Raw genomic sequence first — 24,234 nt, 5'->3', positions numbered from 1 at the left:
AGTCGATAGCCTGAAGGAGGTGAAGCATAAAGTGCAGGGGGAAAGGGGGGAGATAGAGAGGAGAAAGATCTAATTTGCCAGCTAACCAATCTGAAAACTCAGCAAAGGAAGGGAAACAACAGGGATTTGGAAAGCCAGGAAAAGCTGCTCTGATGCCGATTTAAAAAGAGAAATTTAAAGCTTTACCGACATGGAAGTTATTAACATCTGTGCTGAGACAAATAAAACGCAAGTTTTGCTGAGTGAAAGGAAAGTTATGGAATGCTGGAATTTCAGTTTGTGTGTTAAAGTGTGAAAGTTTTCCTGACTGAATGTTTAAGAAGTTACAGTATTTCTTTTGTCTGAAAAGTCTGTCTTTAAAAGATTCTGTTATGTGTGTTTTAGCTCCACCCACTTCTGTGTTAAAAGCGTTTAAAACTTTTGTCTTGCCTTGGATTTTGGAAGTTTTAAGAATGTGCGAATAAGATTGTGCCCCAAGAATTGGAAAAAAAACTTTGAACTACAATTTAAGTTAAGCTGATGTGGAAAAATTGAGGAACAACAAAAAGTTTATTTAAAAAAAGATTAAGTTTCAGTCTAAGATTTAACCTTGGAGTCGTGGTTGCTATGGTGAAATTTTCCAAAGCAGTTTGATTTGGTTTGTTTAAATGTGAAAAACTCATTTTTCTCCAGTTATATTCAATGCTTTTACAGTATTTTGGAAAGGCATCTGAAGAAAGGACAGTAGGAAATGACATAATTTACTGTTTTCTGCAACCATGACACTGACTCCCACAGCTACCTGGACTACATTTCCTCCCACCCCGCCTCCTATAAGGACTCTATTCCATTCTCCCAGTTTCTCCGTCTCCGCCGCATCTGCTCCGACGATGCCACCTTCCACACCACTGCTTCCGACATGTCTTCCTTTTCCCTCAACCGAGGATTCCCCTCTACCGTGGTTGACACGGCCCTCGACTGTGTCCGTTCTATCTCCCGCACTTCTGCCCTCACCCCTGCCCCTCCCTCCTGGAACCACGATAGGGTTCCCCTTGTCCTCACCTTTCACCCCACCAGCCTCCACATTCAACGGATCATTCTCCGCCATTTCCGCTACCTCCAAAGTGACCCACCACCAAATGCATCTTCCCCTCCCCTCCCCTTTCAGCATTCCGTAGGGACCGCTCCCTCTGAGACACCCTAGTCCACTTCTCTATCACCCCCAGCACCCCTTCCCCTGGCACCTTCCTGTGCAAGCGCAGGAGATGTAACACCTACTCCTATACCTCCCCCCTTCCCACTTTCCAGGGCCCCAAACACCCCTTCCAGGTGAAACAGCGATTTACTTGTACTTCTTGCAATCTAGTATACTGTATTCGCTGCTCACGATGCGGTCTCCTCTACATTGGGGAGACCAAACGCAGATTGGGTGACCGCTTTGCGGAACACCTCCGTTCAGTCCGTAAGGGTGACCCCGAGCTTCCGGTCGCCTGTCATTTTAATTCACCGCTCCATTCCCACTTGGACCTCACCGTCCTTGGCCTCTTGCATTGTTCCACGGAAGCTCAACGTAAACTCGAGGAACAGCAGCTCATCTTCCGATTAGGCACTTTGTAGCCTTCCAGACTCAATATCGAGTTCAACAATTTCAGATCATAACCTCGGCCCCTATTACATTTTTACTTATATCTTTTATCCACCCTTGTTTTGGTTTCCCCCCCTTTCCTTTTTTTTCTCTCTCCCACATGGCAGCTGTCTCTCATTCTGCCAGAACATTTCACACCTAATCTGAGTCATCTTTTGTCTCCACTAGTCCTATCACCATCTCGTCTCGTTTTGAATACCTCTTAATGTTTCTTCACTTCTTTTGTTGTCTCCCAGCCCTGCCTTTCGATGTATTTCATTTCCTTTCCAGTTTTGAAAAGGGTTAGACCCGAAACGTCGACTCTAATTTCTCTCCACGGATGTTACCTGGCCTGCTGCGTTTTTCCAGCATTTTCTGTTGTTATTTCAGATTTCCAGCATCTGCAGTATTTTGCTATCGTGCTATTTTGTTTTGTTTTATCTGTTCTGTTCATGTTTAGTTGAAGTGTGAAAACACAACTGTCTTTTTCGATCGGGAAAGTTATTTTTTTAATTTACGTGAAGTGACGCAATTGCGTGCGCCTGACAATGTTTTGCTCTACCTTCTTAAAAACACGCAAAGGAGTTAACCCTTTCCACTGACAGCTGTTTAAGTTCACCAAGCAACAAATTTAGCGTGACATTTAAAGATATTAGACATTATTAAATTTAAGTTTCTTAATTTTAAGTTAATATTTTCCCAGTGACAAAAGGAAAATTATTTGATAAATTAACCCCTTGGGCTCTAAGCAGTCACAATGGACTAGCTTCTTTCTTTTGTGTTATGTAAGTTACCTTGTAAACTAATTGCAGCACTTCTGTCTCTAATGTTAAAACACTGTGTAAGCCACCTAGCCTGAGAATCACTTGTTTCTGAAATTGGAAATGGAAGATAAATTGATAGAAATGAAATTGAACATTGACAAAACCTGTCAGTTCAACAGTACTGCTGTTTGGATTTTGGGCTAATTTTGTAATAACAAAATGGACCCAGGCACTATATATATCCTCTTGTAATAAAGGCCAACATACCATTTGCTTTCCTAATTGCTTGCTCTACCTGCATGTTAACTTTCAGTGATTTGTGTACATGGACACCCAGGTCCCTCTGAACGCTAACATTTCCTGATCTCTCACCATTTAAAAAATACTTTGCTTTTCTATTTTTCCTATCAAATGGGTAACTTCAGATTTCTCCACATTATATTCAATTTGCCATGTTCTTGCCCACTCACTTAGCCTGTCTATATCCCCTTGAAGCCTCTGCATCTTCCTCACAACTTACATTCCCACCTAGCTTTGTATCATCAGCAAACTTGGATATATTACATTTGGTACCCTCATCTAAATCATTGATATAGATTGTGAATAGCTGAGGCCTAAGCACTGATCCTTGCAGTACCCCACTAGTTACAGCCTGCCAACCTGAAAATGACCTATTTATTCCTACTCTGTTTTCTGTCTGTTAACCAATCCTCAATCCATGCTAGTATATTACCCTCAATCCTATGAGCCCTAATTTTGTTTAATAACCTCTTGTGTGGCACCTTATCAAATGCCTTCTGAAAATCCAAATACACCACATCCACTGGCTCCCCCTTATCTATTCTGTAGTTACAACCTCAAAACTTTTTAGCATTTCCCCTACTACTGATGACAGGCTAACTGGTCTGTAGTTCCCAGTTTTCTCTCTCCCACCTTTCTTAAATAGTGGGGTTACATTTGCTACCTTCCAATCCGTGGGAACTGTTCTAGAATCAATGAAATTTTGGGAGATGACAACCAATGCATCCACTATATAGCTACCTCTTTCAAAACCCTGGGATGTAGGCCATCAGGTCCAGGAGATTTATCGGCTTTCAGCCCCATTAATTTTTCCAGTACTATTTCTTTACTAATACTAATTTCTTTCAGTTCCTCATTCTTGCTAGATCGTTGGTTCTCCACTATAAATACATTTATCAGCCATAAATGTATGGATTGAGGGGAGGAAATTGTTAAGAGTGGTGTGGGTGAAGAGAGTGTTGTGAGGTGCTATTGAGAGAAGTGAAAAAATTAAGAAGTGTTCTCAGCCTTGCGGTCCTCGTGAGGATATTAAAGATCATGACCCTTCCCCTACGACTTACCTTCCTGGAAGCAACTCTGGTCCATTATCCTTTACTGAATCTGGTGAGCTGCGTTGGGACGCCTGTTTAGCATCCAGCAGCTCACCTGCCGAATTTAAATGAGGCCTGAGCCTCAAAAGTATTGAGGCCACTTCACCGCCGAAAAGTAAAAATCTACCCCCAGGCCTAAATACTGTACTACAATGCAAATACTGCACTGCCTTGGATGTGAGCATACTAGAAGACAGATTAAGAAATAAATCTTGGCTTTCAGAACTTTAATGCCTTGAAATTACACTGTAATATTAGTAACAATTTTGTATGAAATTTCTCTGTCTGCTATTTTAACAACAACGCTTATCTCATTTACTAAAATAGTGGATAGGAGAATTTCATATCCAGATTCAGATTCAATTTATCTGCCATATGTAACAAGTAATGCGTTATCAATTACTCAAAGACTGAGGTTAAGCGAGTAACTAACAGGCTTTTATTAACAAGAGAATGAAGGTGTGCCTCGAGTGATCGACCAGTCCAGAATACAGAGGGACTGTGGAGCAGTCACCTTTATACCTGGACTCGTGGGAGGAGTCAGCCGAGGCATGTACAGACATGTACACAGTGGAATACAAACAGTGGTTTACCACATTCACCCCTTGTTTAAAAATGAGTCCGGCGGGGTGAAGTGTATTAAAAGTTTGTGTATTGGAGTCTCTCCGGAGGTCTTGTCTGCCGCTGTGATTGGCGTGGCGATGGCAGGGGTAGTGAAGCTTCCGGCGTCAAGTCCCGCGTAGGCTGGGGCACTGGTGTGTAGTCCTCGTGGGTGTCGAGCGGGTCGCGGGGCCCAGGCGTGCCATCTGCTGGGGTTGGATATTGGATCGTGGGGGGGGGGTGGTAGTGGGTAGTGGGTTACTGGGGCCCCCGAGGGTGCGAGGTCTCGTATGGAGACTGTGTCCTCCCGCCCGTCCGGGTACGCAATGTAAGCGTACTGGGGGTTGGCATGGAGGAGGTCGACCCTCTCGACCAGGGGGTCCATTTTATGGGTCCTCACGTGTCTTCTCAGTAGGACCGGCCCTGGGGACGTCAGCCATGGCGGTAGCGATGTCCCCCGGGATGTGGACTTCCTTGGGAAGACAAACATTTTCTCATGAGGGGTGGCGTTAGTGGCAGTGCAGAGCAGTGACCGAATAGAGTGGAGCGCATTGGGTAGCACATCCTGCCAGCGGGAGGTTGGAAGGCCCCTAGACTTTAAGGCTAGCAGGGCGGCCTTCCAAACTGTCGCATTCTCTCTTTCCACCTGTCCGTTCCCCCGGGGGTTGTAACTGGTGGTCCTGCTTGTGGCAATACCCCTAGCGAGCAGGTACTGGCAGAGTTCGTCGCTCATAAACGATGAGCCCCGGTCGCTATGGATATAGCTGGGGAAACCGAACAGGGTGAAGAGGTCATTCAGACATTTAATGACCGTGGCACTGGTCATGTCCGGGCAGGGGATGGCGAACGGGAAATGGGAGTACTCATCAATAATGTTGAGGAAGTACACATTACGGTCGGAGGAGGGGAGAGGCCCTTTAAAATCAACGCTCAGGCGCTCGAAGGGGCGAGTGGCTTTTATCAGGTGAGCCCTGTCTGGTCTATAAAAGTGCGGTTTGCACTCAGCGCAGACTTGGCAGTTCCTGGTCATGGTCCTGACCTCCTCAATGGAGTAAGGCAGGTTGCGGGCCTTGATGAAGTGGAAGAACCTGGTGACCCCCGGGTGGCAGAGGTCATTGTGGAGGGCCCGCAGTCTATCGATCGCGCTGGCGCAGGTGCCACGCGATAGAGCATCCGGGGCTTCATTGAGCTTCCCGGGCCGGTACAAGATCTCGTAATTGTAGGTGGAAAGTTCGATTCTCCACCTCAAGATCTTGTCGTTTTTGATTTTGCCCCTCTGCTTGTTGTTAAACATAAAAGCAACTGAACGCTGGTCAGTGAGCAGGGTAAATCGTTTTCCGGCCAGGTAGTGCCTCCAATGACGCACAGCCTCCACAATAGCCTGGGCCCCCTTCTCAACAGCGGAGTGTCTGGTCTCCGGGCCCTGGAGGGTTTGTGAAAAGAAGGCCACGGGTCTCCCCGCCTGATTAAGGGTAGCGGCCAGGGCAAAGTCGGACGCGTCGCTTTCCACCTGGAAGGGGATGGATTCGTCCACTGCGTGCATGGTGGCTTTGGCAATGTCTTCCTTGATACGGTGGAAGGCTAAGCTGGCCTCTGCCGTCAAGGGAAAAGAGGTGGACTTGATCAGCGGACGGGCCTTGTCTGCATAGTAGGGGACCCACTGGGCGTAATAGGAGAAAAACCCTAGGCACCTCTTCAGGGCCTTGAGGCAGTGGGGCAGTGGGAGTTCCATAAGGGGACGCATCCGGTCGGGGTCGGGACCGATGACTCCGTGTTCCACAACACAGCCAAGGATGGCGAGGCGGGTTGTGCGGAATATGCACTTCTCCTTGTTATACGTCAGGTTCAGGAGTTGGGCGGTGCAGAGGAATTTTTCAAGGTTTGCGTCATGGTCCTGCAAGTCATGGCCGCAGATGGTCACATTGTCCAGATATGGGAAAGTGGCCTGCAACGCATTTTGATCGACCATCCGGTCCATCTCCCTTTGGAAGACGGAGACCCCGTTGGTGACGCCAAAGGGAACCCTAAGGAAGTGATAGAGGCGGCCGTTTGCCTCAAAGGCAGTATACTGGCGGTCCTCAGGGCGGATAGGGAGCTGGTGGTACGCTGATTTCAGGTCAATGGTCGAGAAGACGCGGTACTGCGCGATCTGGTTGACCATATCAGCTATGCAGGGGAGCGGGTAAGCGTCCAGCAGGGTGTAGCGATTTATTGTCAGGCTGTAGTCAATGACCAGGCGCTGCTTCTCGCCGGTCTTAATGACCACAACCTGGGCTCGCCAGGGGCTGGTGCTGCCCTCAATAATCCCCTCCTTCAGGAGCCGCTCCACTTCGGTTTTAATGAAAACCCTGTCCCCGGCACTGTATCGCCTGCTCTTTGTGGCGATGGGCTTACAGTCGGGGGTGAGGTTAGCAAACAGTGCGGGGGGGGGTGACTCTGAGTGTGGAGAGGTTGCACCTGGTGCGCGGCGGGCAATTTGGAAGCTGCTGGCTGCGGACTGTGAGTGGGGGGAGGGGTCCACCGTACGCCATCGTAACACTTTTAAGGTGGCACTGAAAATCTAACCCCAGTAGAATGGCAGCGCAGAGGTGGGGCAGGACCAGAAGTTTAAAATTATCGTACACAGTCCCGTCTACTAAGAGTGTCACCACGCAGTAGCCGCCAATGTCCGCCGACTGGGACTCAGAGGCCATAGAAATCCGCTGGTGCGCAGGCAGGACTGGGAGAGAGCAACGCTGCTCCGTGTCGGGTTGGATGAAGCTCTCCGTGCTCCCAGAGTCAAAAAGGCAGATTGTTTCGTGACCATTTACCTTAATGTCCACTGTGGACCGGGCCAGTTGGTGCGGTCTCGCTTGGTCCAGCGTAACGGAGGCCAGCGTAGGGGTCGGTGTGTCGTTGCGGGTATCAGATGAGGCGGTGTTGAGGGCCAAGATGGCGGCTGGCGTCCAAGATGGCGGCGTCCATGACCCCCATGTGGCTGGAGGCGTCCAAAATGGCTGCTGTTCCGGTGGTTCGCACATGGCTGGGGAGGCCCAAGATGGCGGCCCGCATGCGGCGTTGCTGGGGTTCGGGGTGGCTTTGGCCTTGCAGATGCTGGCGTAGTGTCCCTTCTTCCCGCAGCCCGAGCAGATCGTATTTTTCGCCGGGCAGCGCGCTCTGGGGTGTTTGGCCTGGCCACAGAAGTAGCATTTCTGGCCTTGGGACACTGCTGCGGTAGTTGGGCCATTGCTGGGATGTGGCTGGGGTGGCACGGCGCTATGAGACGGTCCTACCGTGTCCCAGGCTGTCGTTCCCCGCGGCGTCCACGGTGCAGAGGAGTAGGCATCCATGCCCCGGTAGGCTGCGTCCAATGATAGTGCGAGTTCAGAGGCCTTGTTGAGGTCGAGGTCACTCTGCTCCAACAGTCGCTGTCGGGTGTAATTGGACCTGTGGCCCGCCACAAAAGCGTCCCGGATAAGTTCCTCTGTGTACACAGCGGCCTTTACATCCTTACAACCACAGGCCCGGCCAAGCACAGACAGTGCCTGAAGGTATTCCTCGGTCGATTCCCCAGGTTGTTGTTTACGACTCCCCAGGAGGTGCCTGGCGTACACCTCGTTCACTGGGCACATGTACTGGTCCTTGAGGAGCTTGAGAGCAGCTGTGTACGAGGTCGCGTCCTGGATGACCGAGTACGCTCGGTGGTTCACTTTGGAGATCAGGACATCCAGTTTGTCCTCATCCGATTTGACCGTTGCAGCGGAGGCGATCAGGAATTTTTCAAAGCACTTAAGCCAGTGAGCAAACTTGGTGGACGCGTCCGCCTCCCGATGGTCTAAGTCCAGGCATGCTGGTGTGAGGATCTTCTCCATTATAAAAAATCTTGTTAATAAAATTGATGCGCTATCAATTACTCAAAGACTGAGGTTAAGCGAGTAACTAACAGGCTTTTATTAACAAGAGAATGAAGGTGTGCCTCGAGTGGTCGACCAGTCCAGAATACAGAGGGACTGTGGAGCAGTCACCTTTATACCTGGACTCGTGGGAGGAGTCAGCCGAGGCATGTACAGACATGTACACAGTGGAATACAAACAGTGGTTTACCACAAGTACAATGGAATGCTTGTTCCCCGTAGGGACGCGTCAGCTATACATACAGCGCCGCGTTCAGAGTCAATACAATGGCTTCCCGTGGCAGTGGGAGCACGATGTCCCTCAGCCGCTCTGTCCTCCTCTTCACCGCGGCCTCCTCCTCGCTGTTGCCGGCTCCACGTGTGGTGGCCTGCTTCTCCCGCTCTGGCCGCCATGCCCGGCTCCCCTCCTCCCATCCGGACTGCGAGTTACCTGAAATGGAGCTGCCGGCCAACGTGCTGCAACGTGTCGTGAGTCTGCTGCTGCTGTTATGAATACTTGTACAATTTCAATTACAAATGTTTTTTCCATTAGATGTATTTTGATACTAATAAAGTCAGATTTTTAAATCAATCATTAGAGGGTCTAAAAATTTTGATTAGAATGAAAAATTAAAACAAGGTTTCCAACTTTTTGAATTCTTTGAATTGGGACCTAAAACATGAGAATTTTAAAATAAATCTTATGCAAACTTTATTCTAGATTGAGAATAGAAAGAGATGGCGTGAAACTGTAAACAAATTAACTGTTTGCTCACAAAGATAATTTCACCAGATCTTCAAAAAGTCTTATTAATTTTTAGTTGTATGAGGCATACTAGATAATGTACAAAGGTGAATTTTTTAAAAGATGAAATCTAAATCCAATTAAAGCTTCATAATACTGAGTTTCTACTGATTTTGAACTCTGTTGATACTTAATTACATTTTATTAATGTATTTGTGCACTGCATTGTTCCTTATATAAATGTTTCACTAAGTTGCCATCAAGGTGTACTGAGGTTTATTAAAGGTAACAATGTTACAAGTGATGCTCCTAAAAGTGATGGCTCCATCAATTGGTACAGATGTTATGACACATTGCCTATTACATGGTTCGATTTATGGTCAGTCCTGCTTCATCACTCATGATTTCTTCCACTCTTCTTCTCTGTAAAACAATTATATACATAGAAAAAATTGTCACAAGCATTGTGAAAAAGGATTACTTAATTCTAATGGTGAATCTTGGATGAGGTGACTCATACAGATAAGTGGTAATACACACACACATATATAATGAGAGAGACAGAGAGAGGACTAGGATGCACTCTCCTTTCACCAATGATATCCAGACATATGAGATAAAACTCTTCTCTCAGTCGAAATGAGATTAGATAGTCTTAACCCAGTTCCTCATAGTAGTATACCCATGGCCTAAAATGCTCATAATATAGCACTCCTGGCCGGCCTCCCTAGTTCTACCCTCCATAAACCTGAGGTCATCCAAAACTCTGCTGCCCGTGTGCTAACTCGCACAAGTCCCGCTCACCCATCTCCCCTGTGCTTGCTGAGCTACACTGGCTCCCAGTTAAGCAACGCCTTGATTTTAAAATTCTCATCCTTGTTTTCAAATCCCTCCATGGCTTTACCCCTCATCTCTGTAATCTCCTCCATCCCGATAATCCCCCTAGACCTCTGCACGCCACCTATTCTGGCTTTTTGAACATCACTGATTTTACATGCTCCACCATTGTCGGTTGTGCCTTCAGCTGTCTAGGTCCTAAGCTCTGGAATTCCCTCCCTAAATGTCTCCGCGTCTCCACTTCTCTTTCTTCCTTTAAAATGTTCCTTAAAACCTCCCTCTTTGACTAAGCTTTTGGTCATCTGTCCTAATATTTTCTTATGTGGCTTGGTGTCAAACTTTGTTTTCTTGATAACACTTCTGTGAAGCACCTTGGGAAGTTTTATTACGATAATTGCTCATAACATAGCACTCCTGGCCGGCCTCCCTTGTTCCACCCTCCATAAACTTGAAGTCATACAAACCTCTGCCGCCCGTGTGCTAACTCGCACCAAGTCCCGCTCACCCATCTCCCCTGTGCTTGCTGACCTACATTGGCTCCCAGTTAAGGCACTATATAAATATAAGTTGTTTTTGTTGTTGTTGTTAAACGAGAATTTTCACATGCAGAGGGAGTAATTTATATGATATATAAGGCACAGTGCCTTCTCACTGATGTAGTTGGGATACAATTTTTGTGGTTGAGATTGATGCCTAGTTACACTGTACCAAGTGGTGATTGGGTCTATTTTTAACAATGACATAAAAGAATAGCTTGCTTGCATTGTTGTTCAGTGAGACAAAGCCATAGCCCGATGTGTGTGTCAAACATATGTACAGAACTATGCTCAGAGGACTTGTGCCACTATGCAAAAAAGAATGAGTTTGTGTGACACAAGATCTACAATATAACTAGGGCAGGAGACACACAAGAGAAAGATTTCTTATTGCAAAATTATAATCACATTCTTTGTAATTGTATTTACAATTTTAGTACAAATAACAAGCATGCAAAATCTTACCCTTTTTACCACATATCCAACCCATGCCATTTCCTGGTCTGGAAATGCTTGTTGCTGATACATTCAGATTACAAAAAGTGCAAAAATGTTTGATTTCCCAGGACTTAAAAATTGTACTTGATACAGGTGCCAAATTGCACAAAACATTGGTAGAGCAGAGATTTTTGGTATCTATTCTCTTGTCCCCACCTATCAATATTCCTGCAGGATCCAGACCCAAATATCAGAGTCTATATAGCTCCAGCACCCACCCTCATCTGCCAACATGAAGTCCTCCACACAGGTGATGAAACCAAAGATGAATGAGTTAAAGGGGAAAGTACTGACCAATGTTCAGCAGATGAACTGAATGTTGCCTTTCAGTGCCATGACATATTGCTGGAACTGCCAGCAGGAATCCACTTGTACAGATTTGCAGCCTGTTAAATCAGCTGATTCAGATTTACTACCCTGTCAATTAACATGGCTTCCTGGAGGACAGGAAATTTGGCAAATTTAACTGCAATAAATGTGATAACCAGGCCACTGGCTGGCAAGTTCTGGGAAATAATAAGCAAGCTTCATCTCTGAGCAAAGCAGGGGCAGACTAGCCAAATGTCAGCCAGATGGTAGCACAGTCACCTCTGAGTCAGAAGATTGTGGTTTCAAGTCCCACTCCAGAGACTTGAGCACAAAAATCTAGGTTGACACTCCAATGCAGTACTGAGGGAGTGCTGCACTGTTGCAGGTGCTGTCTTTCAGATGAGACATTAAACCGAGGCCCGTCTGCTCTCTCAGATGGACATAAAAGATCCCATGGCACTATTTCAAAGAGCAGGGGAGTTATCCCCGCTATCTTGGCCAATATTTATCCCTCAATCAACATCACATTGCTGTTTGTGGGATCTTGCTGTGTGCAAATTGGCTGCTGCGTTTCCTACATTTCAAAATGTACTTCATTGGCTGTAATGCGCTTTGACGTCTGGTGGTCGTGAAAAGCGCTATATAAATGCAAGTCTTTATTTTTTTTAATTGGGAGATTTCTTGTGCCCCTGTGAAAGGTTCCATAGTGCTGTATTATCAATGCACCTCTTTTTCTGTGAGAGTCCTGCACAGTTTTGGGGGAGGCAGTCCACATATGGACAAAGGTAATCATCTTGGAGAGAGGGGGATACATTGCAGTTCCTTCCTCTAGGTCGATGAGAATAAAATACTTCCTCTCCCAAAGAATAATGGCACTGAAATTCTTCGAGGGTTCTCCTGGTCTCCTGCCTTAACTCCAGGTTACACCATGTTTCCATCGTTTCTTAGGTGGTTCTACCAGACTCTCATCAGCAGAATGGAGAACCCCTGCAGAATTTCAAGGACAATATGCAAACACCACTGAATTTACTTATGCAGGAACTTACCTGCAGTTTATCCAAAGTATCTTTGAGGTTAATATGTTCTTGCTGTGGTGGAAGAAGAGCCTCTAATCGGATAGCCTTTCTGGCTGTTGGCTGAGATGTTATTAAATGATTTATTTCTTCAGCCTAACATGAGAAAACCCAGTGTTACTTTTTTATCAAAGTATATCAAATTAACTTCATAGGCTGTTTTTGTAAAATAAGAGGCAAGGGTTGATTTTACAAATGTGAAGTACCGACTTCATGGAGTGCAATTTTGTAAAATCAGCACTGTCAAGATAAACTGCAAGTTGTTGCAAGTGTGTTGGAAAAGTTAACATGTATTCTGATGATATCTACAGAACACTGTGGCTGGAATTTTGGGGAGGTTGGGGGCTTTAATGGCAGGGCCTGATCTGCATGCGAGATGCCTCAGTTTCCTGCCCGCAGCCAGCCAGATTGAGAGGCTGGCTGGCTGCAGGCGGGTAAGCCTTCGGCAGCACAGAGAAGCGAGGGCGAGTTCGCGTGGGGACCATTAAATGGATCGAGGTGCGTGGGGTGGGGGGGATTAGGATTTGGGGGGGGTTGAGGATTTTGGGGGGGGGGGGGAAAAGAGAGGATCGGGGCCAGGTGATGGGAGGGGAGAAGGGAAAATCGTGGTCGGCAACTCGAGGATCATGGCTGGCCTGAGCATCATCGCTGGGGGGGGGGGGGGGCAGTGGTCCCCGTCTTGCTGCTGTTAAAACTGGAAGTGGGTGGGTTGGCGGCAGGATCAGGTCGGGAATCCCATTTTGAACAATTTAACTACACCCTCGCTCCAAATCCACTCGCTTTTTACAGTTAAAGTTCCCCCCTGAATGCTTTTTGCAGTTAACAATGTGTAGAAAAATTAAATTGATATAGTAATACATATTTGATATTAACTGAAGATATAGCCACAAAAATGAAGTGAAATGTATCATTATTGTTCATGCTATTTTCTGTTCATACAGCAAATGCACTTTTCAAGTTTACAGTTTTTGGTGAAATTCTGTGCCCTCTATGATGACAATTGTTTGCCAAGGAGAATGGAAGACCCTTTCGGAGTGAAAAATAAAATCGAGAGAAGTGTAAAATGGGTGGCCGATTTGCTATTGCCCATTTTGCACTCCAGTCCAAGATGAATTTCAACCCCTTTGATTCTAGTCATTCGGCGTCAGGAAGAAGAACTCTTGGATCAAGTATTTCAGAGCGAGATGCACAATAAAGATCCATTCGCTCTGCCCAACAACATATCTGAATTTCAACCTCAGAAGGGCATCTTCTATGGCATTAATAATGAACTTTTTCAGTTTTCCTGTTTCCAGGTTTTGCACAAGTCAGCACCTACGACACTGAGGATATTTAAGTCCTGGGAAATGAAACATTTTTCAGTTTTCATAAGTGTGATATTTCCATTTTCCATGCCAGCCAGCTATCTTTTGGAGTAATTCTACCAATTCAGTGCCAGATTACAGGCAGTAGTTTGTTATGCCCACAGGGACCACATTAAGATTGGCCAAATTTATTTCACACAAGATACTTACAGACAATAGAAAAAAAAAGGATATTTCAACCTATCAGCCAGAACTGGATTTGAACCCAAGATAAAAAGCCAACAATCTAATCCACTGTACCACTCATGTCTAATGTAGTTCATGTGAACTTGATGGTAGAAATGAGTCAGACACCGGGAATTTCCTCGGGGCTTCTCCCACTTTGCCACTGTAATTTTGGCAGATGTTTGGTAACTTTGATGGAAATCCCGATGATAGAAACATAGGGGTACATTTTCCTGATACTGTGTTTGGGTGTATTGGATCATGCAGGGACAGTGAATACAAGAAAATTGGGTGGGGAGAGCAACCAATATAGATATCAAAAGGCGGAATTTTAACTAGGAGCAGGATTCAGGTGGGCAGAGGGGGCGAGGCGAACGCACCAGACGTTGGCGATTGGGCCACATCTGCCTGCTACCAGTCAACTGCCCGCCAATGGGTGGAAAATGGCAGTTGGCCAGTGAGTGGGAGCGGAAGTTTGGGTGGCAGGAGGCTGTCGGCTGGCAATAAAGGGAGGCTCACTAGCAAGAAGGTACATCATGGGGAAGGGGAGGGTCTCGTGATAGGGAAGTGGGGGGGGGGGTCTAAATCTTCCTTGTGTGACACAGAGGAGCACTTTATGCTCTTCCTGGCTCCACAAGGAAAGTAAAAAAAAACTTATGTTAAATGGCCTGTTCTGGTCCTGGATCCTCTTCCCACTGTCTTCAACTAGCAGGAAAGCACAGTGGCTTCCCTGATCGAGCCAAGTTAAAATTGCAGTCATGTCACAATGAGTCCCCGATCTGCATATTTCAAAATAAACCCCACCGGCTTCAGGCAGGTGCCTTTGCAGGTTACAATCAGGTTCAGCGCAAAGCTGGCAGGAAATCGTCAGATAAATCACCTGAGGCATTTTAACTGCTCATCTGCCCAGTTTCTGATGGGTGGGTACAGTTAAAATCCCCCCCCTTAAGGATGAGAATTCGTAGCTTGGGTCCTATGGCCTGGATTATAATTTGCAGATGTGCTGGCAACGAAGAGGGGTGGGTGGCGATGACGCATGAGAAACCCGGAAATATGTGAAGTGTGTCTGTTAGTGGCATTTTGACAGTGCCAGTGCATTAACAGATCATTTCCAGGTTTCCCAACCAATTAGCGTCAGTGGGCACGATGACAACCCACATGGCGCGATTTAAATTCCACTATTTAAAGGGACACTCCAAACATACAAGTTGAAGCAGTTGGAGGTGGGAAGGAGAGAGAAAGAAGTGTTGCCATGAAAGGTAGAAGGTCAAAGGTGTCTCCCTGGATGTGCTGTTGGAGGCTGTAAGGGCCCGGAAGGAGGTACTGATGGGAGGACGAGGCCTGCAGATGACACAAAGATGGCGTGGTTGGAGGTTGCCCAGGAGGTCAGCAGCAGGAGCATGTTGCCACGCTCCTGGATTCAAGTGGTTCAATGGCCTGAGCAGGGCAGGAAAGGTGAATACAGTGCCACATTCATCTACATCCTGATGTGTGTATCACCTTAACCCCCTCACTCTGCCTTCTCAAGCCCACTCCAGTACATCACTCCTCACAACTTACCTTGCAGGTGAACCCATCCATCTCTGTCTATGCACTTACTCACATCTCCATCTATCCATCCACTACTGAGCGCACACTCATCCTTATGCAATATCATTTCTATCCCTCTTAGTCACCCTCAACTTTCCATCCATCGGGTGAACACATACCATTACTCTCACTCAGAGGTCTCTTTCCCTCCTTTCAGAAGAGAGCAGGGAACACCAGGGTGAGGCAGAGAGCCGGAGGTGGCCCTCCTGTTATCTCACAATTGACAACTGCAGAGGAGGAGACGCTGGAGATCAGTGGAGTCTCGGCGTGCCTGGCCATTGGAGAAGGGGAGGTGGATCCTGCCAGCTACCTGATAACAGAATTAAATATCAGCCAGCCACGTGGCATACAACACTCAATCATATTGACTTGATGTCAACAGGCACTGAAATATGATCATGTGCATGATAACTTCAAACAGTCTTACCTTCACAGTACTCATTCATGTCTTTTATCTCCCACGGGGCCTTCACACATCCAGCAGGTGGTGGTCCAGGTCACCCATGACAATGGCGACGCCTCAGAGGAGCTCACTCCCTCGGAGGGTGCACCATCACAGGACTTATGCAGACTATGCACCAGATACTCACACTTCGGTGGGAGAATATACAGAAATAGTTGGGGGTTTCACATGGTGACGCGCACTTCACAAGTGAGCAAGAGCAGATGGTGGAGTCAAGGACAGCAGTGGCGAGTCTGCATCAGAGGGTGCAGGATGCTCCAATCTCTGCTCAGCTGGGCGAAGATGCTGTACCTTGGGGGCTGTTGATGACCAGGATATTTCTGGTGCTGCAGCAGAGAACGTGCAGTGTACTGGCAGGCGTTCAGCCACACAGTGCACAATTGCAGAGAGATTGGAGAAGTCCACCTCATGCATGAGTGACATGATGTCGCAGGCCTTAAAGAGTGGCCAACTGCATGGAGCATCAAACGCGGCAATCACACGAGTGCATGCAAGCCCTCACCAATGGCTTACACACTATGAATGCCACCTTAAATAGGTGCCTTGATCATTCATTGCCTCACTGATCTGCAGCAAAGTGTTCTCTACATATTGCTAGCAGTGAAGTGCGGCTGGGCCACGAGAGGGATGATGGTGAAAGTGGCCATGGAAGTAGGGGCCTTGGCTCAAAAGTGGCTTTTGCATTTGATTGTTTTTTGGGTGTACTGGTGGAACTTTGCAATAATGAGGGCATCCCGGGCAACAATGTGCACTGTTAGGGGTACATTGCCCGCATTACCTTCCGCCGCCTTTTCCTCCTCCTCGGAATCATCTGAAGAGGCTCTATGCTCTGCGCCTTGTTTCTCCTGCAGGTCCAAATCTCGCTGCTGCGCAATATTGTGCAGAGCGCAGCACATCACAATCATTCTGGAGACCCTGGCTGGTGCATAGTGAAGGGCATCTCCAGATCTGTCCAGATACCTGAAGCGCATCTTCAGCATGCTGACGGCTTATTCGATGACACATCTGGTGGTCATATGGTATTCATTGTATCGCTCCTGGGCCTCATTCAAGTTTCTGAGAGGTGTCATCAGCCATGTTTTAAGTGGGTATCCATTGTCTCCGAGCAGCCAGCCGGTAGTTTTGCTTCGAGGTGCGAACAGATCAGGGAGGGTGGAGTGTCGCAGGATGGAATCATCATGGCAGCTACCCGGGAATCTGGAAAAGATTTTTTGTGGATCACTGCACATTGATGGAGTGGAAGCCCTTGCAGTTGGTGAATACTCCTGGGTGATCTATGGGTACCTTAATTGTCACATGTGTGCAGTTGATGACGCCTGTGGTAAACCAGCCAGAGCTGCAAACCCGAGTGCCTGTTCATTCTGACTGGTGTCATCACAGGAAAAGTTGACAAAATTGTCGACCCTAGCAAAGAAGCAATCAGTCACCTGTCTTATGCATTTGTGTGCCGCTGACTGCGAGATCCTGCAAATGTCTCCGGCAGAGCCCTGGAAGGATTCAGAGGCAAAAAGGTTGAGGGCGGTGGTGACTTTGGCAGCCACTGATAAAAAGTGTGGCTACCAGGTCCCGTTGGCAGCGGGTCTTGTTCCAGCAGGCTGCAAATGTCTGCCACCACCTGACGTGACACCCTGAGCCTCCTCAGACACTGGTGTTCCGAAATGTCGAGAAAGCTTATCCTCTGCCTGTAGACCCTGTGTGCCGGGTTTGGCCTCCTACTAGCTGCACCTCTCTGCTGATCTCCTCTCTCCTGTAGAGCTGCAGATTTGTGAGCAGTAGGCTGTTGCTGGCGCTGCTCCTGCTGCTTCTGGCACTGTTGGTGCTGCTCCTGCTGGTTCAGCTCTTGCTGCTGCTAGTGGTCATCTTGGTCCTCATCTGAGGTCCAAAGTAACAGTGTAAGCAGCACACAGATCAGACCTCCAAAGTGCACACCAGACCTCCGAACCTCCAAAGTGTGTAAAGTAACCTCTCAGCATAGGTACTGTGAACAAACCCTTTCGCACAAGCAGCTGTGAGTACTGAGTACTTATTAGCATATGTCCCTGTCATGTCTTCATCCCCCTCATTTGCCACTGTGTTCTTGCCTTGCTTTCACTGGCCAGTTCCAGGAAGTCCGGGAAACCCGTGGACCCAAAGTTAAATTGCAAAACCCACATCAATATCGCGCTAATTGAGCGATTAACAAATTGAAATGGACAACTCTGCGTCTCCTAAGAGGGTTGCGCGCACGCACCCTAATGCGCTGGTGTGAAATGCAAGTCGGCAGGTTGGAGCGGCTTCCATAAGTGCTTGCATTTTTCCAGGATTTCACCTTGCACCCAAACCCATGCGCTCACCCACATTAAAACTCCCCCTATGTGTTTAAGTTAGAACTTTTAACAACACATAGTTTTTCATCAATTAAATCGTGTCGGTTTTCATCTTGATATCCTCTGCAATTGACCATGCGTGCTGCACAATGAAATAATTGAAAATAATGAGATAATGCTGCTGTTCTTCAGTACTTGTAAACTTCATTTATGAACACAAGATCAAAAAATATTTAATTGCATGATTACTACAAGAAATGTTTAAAATCTAACTTACTCTCATCGTCTGGTAACGTAATCTCATGCTACGTATCTTGTTGTGTGATTCAGCAGCCTTTAGTTGCCCAAAAAGATTTTCTTGTTTTTTCTTTTCAAATTTTTGATAGCAATCAAGAGGTACACCTTGTCCTGGTAAAAGAAAAATTGTGTTCTTTGGGTATTTCTGTTCTTTTTGGGGTTTCTTAGCAGTTAGCACACTTGCATTGGATTTAGAATCCATTTTTGAAGCTAAGTCTTTCATTTTGATTTCCTTCTCAGACATTTTGTTTGGTCAAATCTTTCTACATTCTGTAATAAAGTGGAGATAGAAATGTTAAGCAATAGAGTTTGGACAGAAAAAAGAACATAGAATTAGCCCCAGGACAACCGTGGTAATTCAGTGTCCTCCACAAAGCTTGCAATTTAGTGGACTCTTTGTAAGAAATGTGCTCTGAAGAAGATATCTTTAAATTTGTGTGAACTACTTCACCCTGTTGCTTCATAAGTACTGGTGCTATCGGGATCTTACTGTATTCTTTTGCTTCTGTACAATTATAGATCTTAGGATGGCTGTTCCTCTTCTCTGCACTTAGAAAATTGGCATTACCGAGGCTCAGTGAAAAGGACAGAAGAACAGATATGTGTTACAACGGGTCTCCAACCCCATTTGCATCCGGCACGGATTTTCCGGGGCTTCCCTAGGATATGTCACCGGGCCTGCCCCTATAGTAGTCGCAGGTCAAGCGGTAACATTGCAAATAAGGTGGGAAAGGTGTTCCTGTCCCAAAGTAGGGGCACCTGATGAAGGACGTGGTCCTGGCTCCCCACGGACTGAAGAGCCTGCCAGGATCCCAGGGTCGGCTGAAGACTTTGCAGGTAAGTGGCAGATGTTCCTTTACCCCCTACTGGGCTGCTTCTCCTGGCTACGTGTCTAAACATTAGTTGAACTATTCTGGCACGGTAATTGCAAGGAACATAAACTCATTGAAATTCGGGTCCCCACAGGTGAGTACGTGTTGTGTACTCACCCGTAGGGCCAACGAAAGTGCCGGTTTCGTGCATGCACTGCGCATGCGCTGGAAACCGGAACTTCCGTTCCCTTAAAGGAAGGAGTTCACAGGTCAAAGGCGTGCGCCGGAGAGGCAGCGCGTGCGCCTGGAACTTCCGTGTTTTTTTTAACAGGTTTCTCCGGGAGACCCGCTTTTAATAAGGTATAAGTGGTGAATTAAGTTAAAACATTTTTTCCACAAGTTTATTATTTTTAAATCCTTTAAAGAAAGGTAAGTTTATTTTTAGCCCTGTTAAAAACTGTAATTATTTTTTTCAAAAATTTAAATTATTGTTTAAAATAGTTATGAATTACATTTTCTGTACATAAAGTGTTTAATGAAGAGAATATGCTAATACAGACATTAACACTAGATATCTACACCTGCAATGGTATTTCACATGCTGCTTCAAGGCTGCCTTTGATGTAACAGTGTTGGTCCGCCAAGGTGTTCCTACAATGCCTGGCCCTAACTCTTGGTCAGTCAGCCAACCAACAAGGGTACAAAGATGTTGTCCTGTAGTTCGCACCTAAACCCACATCTAAAAGTATGAAAAAGGTACTGGGATTGCTAACACATCAATTTTCATTTAAAAAAGTCTCTCCACCTCCCCTCTGACTCTCTTACCAATTACTGTACCTTAAATCTGTGTCCTCTGGAAACAGTTTCTCTTTATTTACTCTATCAAAACCATTCAAATCTCCTCTTAACCTTCTGTGCGCTAAGGAGAACAACCCCAGCTTCTCCAATCTCCTCACATCCCTAGTACCATTCTAGTAAATCCTTCTGTACTTTCTCTTAAGACCTTGACATCCATCTTCAACTGTGGAGCCCAGAATTGAACACAATACCCCAACTGAGGCCTAAGCAATGTTTTATAACCACAACAACTTGTTTTATATAGCGCCTTTAACTTAGTAAAACGTCCCAAGGCGCTTCACAGGAGTGTTAAAAGACAGAAAATTGACACCGAGCCACATAAGCAATTAGGGCAGATGACCATAAGCTTGGTCAAAGAGGTAGGTTTTAAGGAGCGTCTTAAAGGAGGAAAGAGAGGTGGAGAGGTTTAGGGAGGGAGTTCCAGAGCTTAGGGCCTAGGCAGCTGAAGGCACGGCCACCGATGGTTGAGCGATTATAATCAGGGATGCTCGAGGGCAGAATTTGAGGAGCGCAGATATCTTGGGTGGTGGTGGTCGTGGGGGGGTTGTGGGGCTGAAGGAGATTACAGAGATAGGGAGGGGTGAGGCCATGGAGGGATTTGAAAACAAGGATGAGAGTTTTGAAATTGAGGCGTTGCTTAACCAGGAGCCAATGTAGGTCAGCGAGCAGGGTGAACAGGACTTGGTGTGAGTTAGGACACGGGCAGCTGAGTTTTGGAGGACCTCAAGTTTACATAGGGTAGAATGTGGGAGGCCAGCCAGAAGTGCATTGGAATAGTCAAGTCTAGAGGTAACAAAGGCATGGATTTATATAAAGGTTTAGCATAACTTCCTTGCTTTTGTACTCTATGCCTTTATTAATATAGCCAAGGCTATTTTTAACAGCCTTCTCAACTTGTCCTGCCACCTTCAAAGATTTGTGTACATACACCCCCAGGTCTCTGTTCCTACACCCCCTTTAATATTGTACCATTTAGTTTATATTGCCTCTCCTCATTCTTCCTACCAAAATGTATCACTTTACACTTCTCTGTGTTAAATTTCATCTGCCATGTGTCTGCCCATTTCACCAGTTTGTCTATGTCCTCCTGAAGTCTGTTCCTATCCTCTTAATTGTTTATTACATTTCCAAGTTTTGTGTCCTCTACAAACTTTGAAATTATGCCCTTTTATACCCAAGTCCAGGTCATTAATATATACCAAAAGAGCAGTGGTCCTAATACCAACCCCTGGGGAAACACCACTGTAGACTTCCCTCCAGTCTGAGAAACAACCGTTCGCCACTACTCTGCTTTCTGTCCCTTAGCCAATTTTGTATCCATGCTGCTACTGTCCCTTTAATCCCATGGGCTTTAATTTTGCTTACAAGTCTATTATGTGGTACTTTGTCAAATGCCTTTTGAAAGTCCATATACACAACATCAACCGCACTACTCTCCTCAACGCTCTCCATTACTTCATGATCCATGGGCTCGACTCCATCGTGCTCCACATCCCTACACCCTTCTTCCTGGAAGCTTTCCACCACTGTAACATAAGAATTGTTTACAAACACAAACTCAGTGGCCCTGAAAGTCCTTGAGAGGGTGTCCTATGCTGGGATTGTGCCTGCCAGTGCACTCCAGTACTGACCCTGTTGGACTTTGCTAATTGGCATGAGGCAAGCGGGTGCTAATGCTACCGCAGGCACATCTCTAGTGCCCACCTGCTCCATGCAGCTAGAAAATTTGCTGCCCACCTGCCATTGGAAGGGTGGGATGGCCCACACCCCCCCCCAGACCCCAGCCCACCCCCCCCCCCCCACACCCCAGCCATATCCCCCTTGGCTCCCCGTGCTAAGAGTGCCAATCAAGATATTTCTTTTAAAAATTGTAGCTTTTCTTCAAGGATCCAGGCTACTTACTAGCCTAGACACCCTGATGAGGCCCACTCCACCTACTGGGAGGCCAGTATCCCTCATCTCAATTGGAAGACCAGCCATCAATGTTATGCTGGGTCCCGAATGAGACAGGGAAGCAGGAACTCCTGACATACGGACACTGAGCACTGGCTTCACCCCCGATGACTTTTGCCTTGTTTGGGGGGTGTAACAGTTTGCGAGGCAGACCAGAAAATCCCAGAAATAGCAAAGACCTAGTGTAACCCAGCCCCTGCTGCTTTCCCCTAGTTTTCACCTGTGTCCCAGTGAAGTTCTGGCAGGAGACAGGTGGAACTGCCATGGAATTTCAGGGCAATATCTTTATATATAAGGCCGTATTTTCCGATCTGGAAAAAATCTACGCACTTACCTGAGGGCTCCCGAGGTGCGTATAGTTCCGATCCTGGGCCTCTCCAACTCCAAGTGCGCAGGGCCCACGTATCCCAGAGGCGCAGGTAGTTCGCAAGCGTTCCTGGGATCACGTGGGCCATGGGATCACGTGGGCCATGGGGAGCCAATCAAAGAAGGGAATCTCCCTTCATACACTTGACAGATAGACCTGTCAAATATATGAATGGAGATCACCCCAAAAACATAGTAACATTTTAAATACATTAAAAAAAAAAATCACCTTTTTAAAATTACAATAAATTAAATATTTTAAACAAAAATGTAACTTTTTGAAAAAAATAATTAAAGCTTTTTACAGGGCTAAAAATAAACTTACCTTTTTAAAAGTATTTTTAAATGATAAATGAGTGAAATTGTAAGGGTTTTCTGCGGGCAGAGGGTCTCCAGAAAGCGGAACTATCCGCCCGCAGAGGCCCTTCTCCAGGTCAGGTGTCTGATCTGTCAAGACCATTCTTGACAGATCGGAAATGCCGGTTTGCAGTGCATGCTTGAAACCAGCATTTCCGATGTCCCTACGGGTGCGTACACAGTGCGTACCCACCCGTAGGGATCGGAATATCTGGCCGATACTATTGTTTAAGTGCATTACCAAACAGCTCTATTTCTTGCTCAAATATTAAAGTGGCTTGAAGTCTTTTCAATTTACTTTTCACATCAGTATATGTAGTGCAACGCATTTATGAAATCATACAAACAACAAAACAGCATCCTCTGACTCATTGGCCCAGATTTTGTGGTAAAAATAATGGTGAGACACTCAGCACTCACCGTTATTAAAGTGTAAATTAGACAGCAACTTCCATGTGCAGTTAAACGTGGAAATCAGGAAGTTGCTGTCCGAGTTGCTCTGCTCCTCCAGGAGCTTTGCTATAGTGATATCTTGCCGAGAGACTCGGCATTGAAATACATGGAAGGGCATGAAGTTGCAGTATTTATGTGAAAGATACCCACTAAAAGCGCCAGAAAAAGTTAGGGCTTGTACATTCCAGTGTAAGTACATTTTTAATGGCGTGATAAGCAATGTTCCCCCTAAGGTGCGCGGCTGTGCATCAATCGGGAGGTCCCACGCAGGCTGCTGGAAGAGACTGCAAATTTAAAGGGACCGCGCATGAAAAAAAATTAGAGGGAACATTGGTATTAAGTTTTAATTACTGGCAAACAACCTTTCTGGCACTGGGAACTAGTGCTTACAAATGTGGAGTCTCATTCCTTCAGATTTGAATTATTGTTGGAGATTTAATAAAATTAAAATACATTTTAAAAACTTTCTTTTTTTTATCTCTTTCTCTTAATCCCATCTTTCTTTCCTCTCTTTATTTTGCTTTCTGTCGATGATTTGGCATTGAATTAACTATTGTAACTTACACTTCCTGGTTCAGACTCTGTGTGCCTCAGTAAGGATTCTTCAATCTGATTGGTTAAGGAGATAAAGAGTTGCTTGCCCTGTTAACACAGATCCCCTGTAGAGGCTGCTACACCGAAATGGCTCTCGAATCACCACAAGTTCCAGTGCAAAAGCTCATAGAAAGTCTGTGGGCAAGTGTAAGTGTAATCATAGAAACATAGAAGATAGGAGCAGGCGTAGGCCATTCGGCCCCTCGAGCCTGCTCCACCATTCAATGCGATCATGGCTGATCATCCAAATTCAGTACCCTGTCCCTGCTTTCTCCCCATATCCCTTTAGCCTTAAGAAATATATCCAACTCCTTCTTGAATATATTTAATGAATTGGCCTTTACTGCCTTCTGTGGAAGAGAATTCCATAGGTTCACCACTCTCTGGGTGAAGAAATTCCTCCTCATCTCTGTCCTAAATGGCTTACC

General features: G+C 46.3%; 1 protein-coding gene across 3 annotated transcripts; it reads right to left on the bottom strand.

The window, feature by feature from the left end:
* Positions 1–9,234: 9,234 nt before the first annotated feature.
* Positions 9,235–19,452, bottom strand: LOC147108736 (protein LKAAEAR1-like). 3 transcript variants are annotated; one of them, XM_086005496.1, is made up of 4 exons: positions 19,403–19,452; positions 18,394–18,683; positions 12,202–12,324; positions 9,235–9,398 (listed from the first exon to the last, which is right to left on the bottom strand). In XM_086005496.1, exons 2-4 carry the CDS (start codon positions 18,655–18,657, stop codon positions 9,336–9,338), a joined length of 450 nt encoding a protein of 149 aa, XP_085861622.1. In that variant the 5' UTR covers positions 18,658–18,683; positions 19,403–19,452; the 3' UTR covers positions 9,235–9,335. The 3 variants fall into 3 exon arrangements, with proteins under 3 accessions (XP_085861622.1, XP_085861624.1, XP_085861623.1); XM_086005498.1 differs by lacking the exon at positions 19,403–19,452 and adding an exon at positions 19,173–19,396; XM_086005497.1 differs by lacking the exon at positions 19,403–19,452 and having other exon boundaries at positions 18,394–19,166.
* Between the last annotated feature and the right edge of the window lie 4,782 nt (positions 19,453–24,234).

The sequence above is a fragment of the Somniosus microcephalus genome, chromosome 13 (assembly GCF_052327205.1).
Source record: "Somniosus microcephalus isolate GS21.2 chromosome 13, FLI_Smic_1.0, whole genome shotgun sequence".
In the NCBI taxonomy this organism is placed as follows: domain Eukaryota; kingdom Metazoa; phylum Chordata; class Chondrichthyes; order Squaliformes; family Somniosidae; genus Somniosus; species Somniosus microcephalus.
Note: the sequence above shows the minus strand (reverse complement) of the source record. Positions and strands in the feature narration are given on the sequence as shown.

What these genes read in the sequence shown, in the direction of transcription:
- LOC147108736 (XM_086005496.1), bottom strand. Translation starts at nt 18,657, where the DNA reads ATGTCTGAGAAGGAAATCAAAATGAAAGACTTAGCTTCAAAAATGGAT. An exon ending in TACGTTACCAGACGATGAGA is followed by an intron (nt 12,325 to 18,393) that starts GTAAGTTAGATT and finishes TTCTCATGTTAG; the next exon opens with GCTGAAGAAATAAATCATTT. An exon ending in ATACTTTGGATAAACTGCAG is followed by an intron (nt 9,399 to 12,201) that starts GTAAGTTCCTGC and finishes ATTGTTTTACAG; the next exon opens with AGAAGAAGAGTGGAAGAAAT.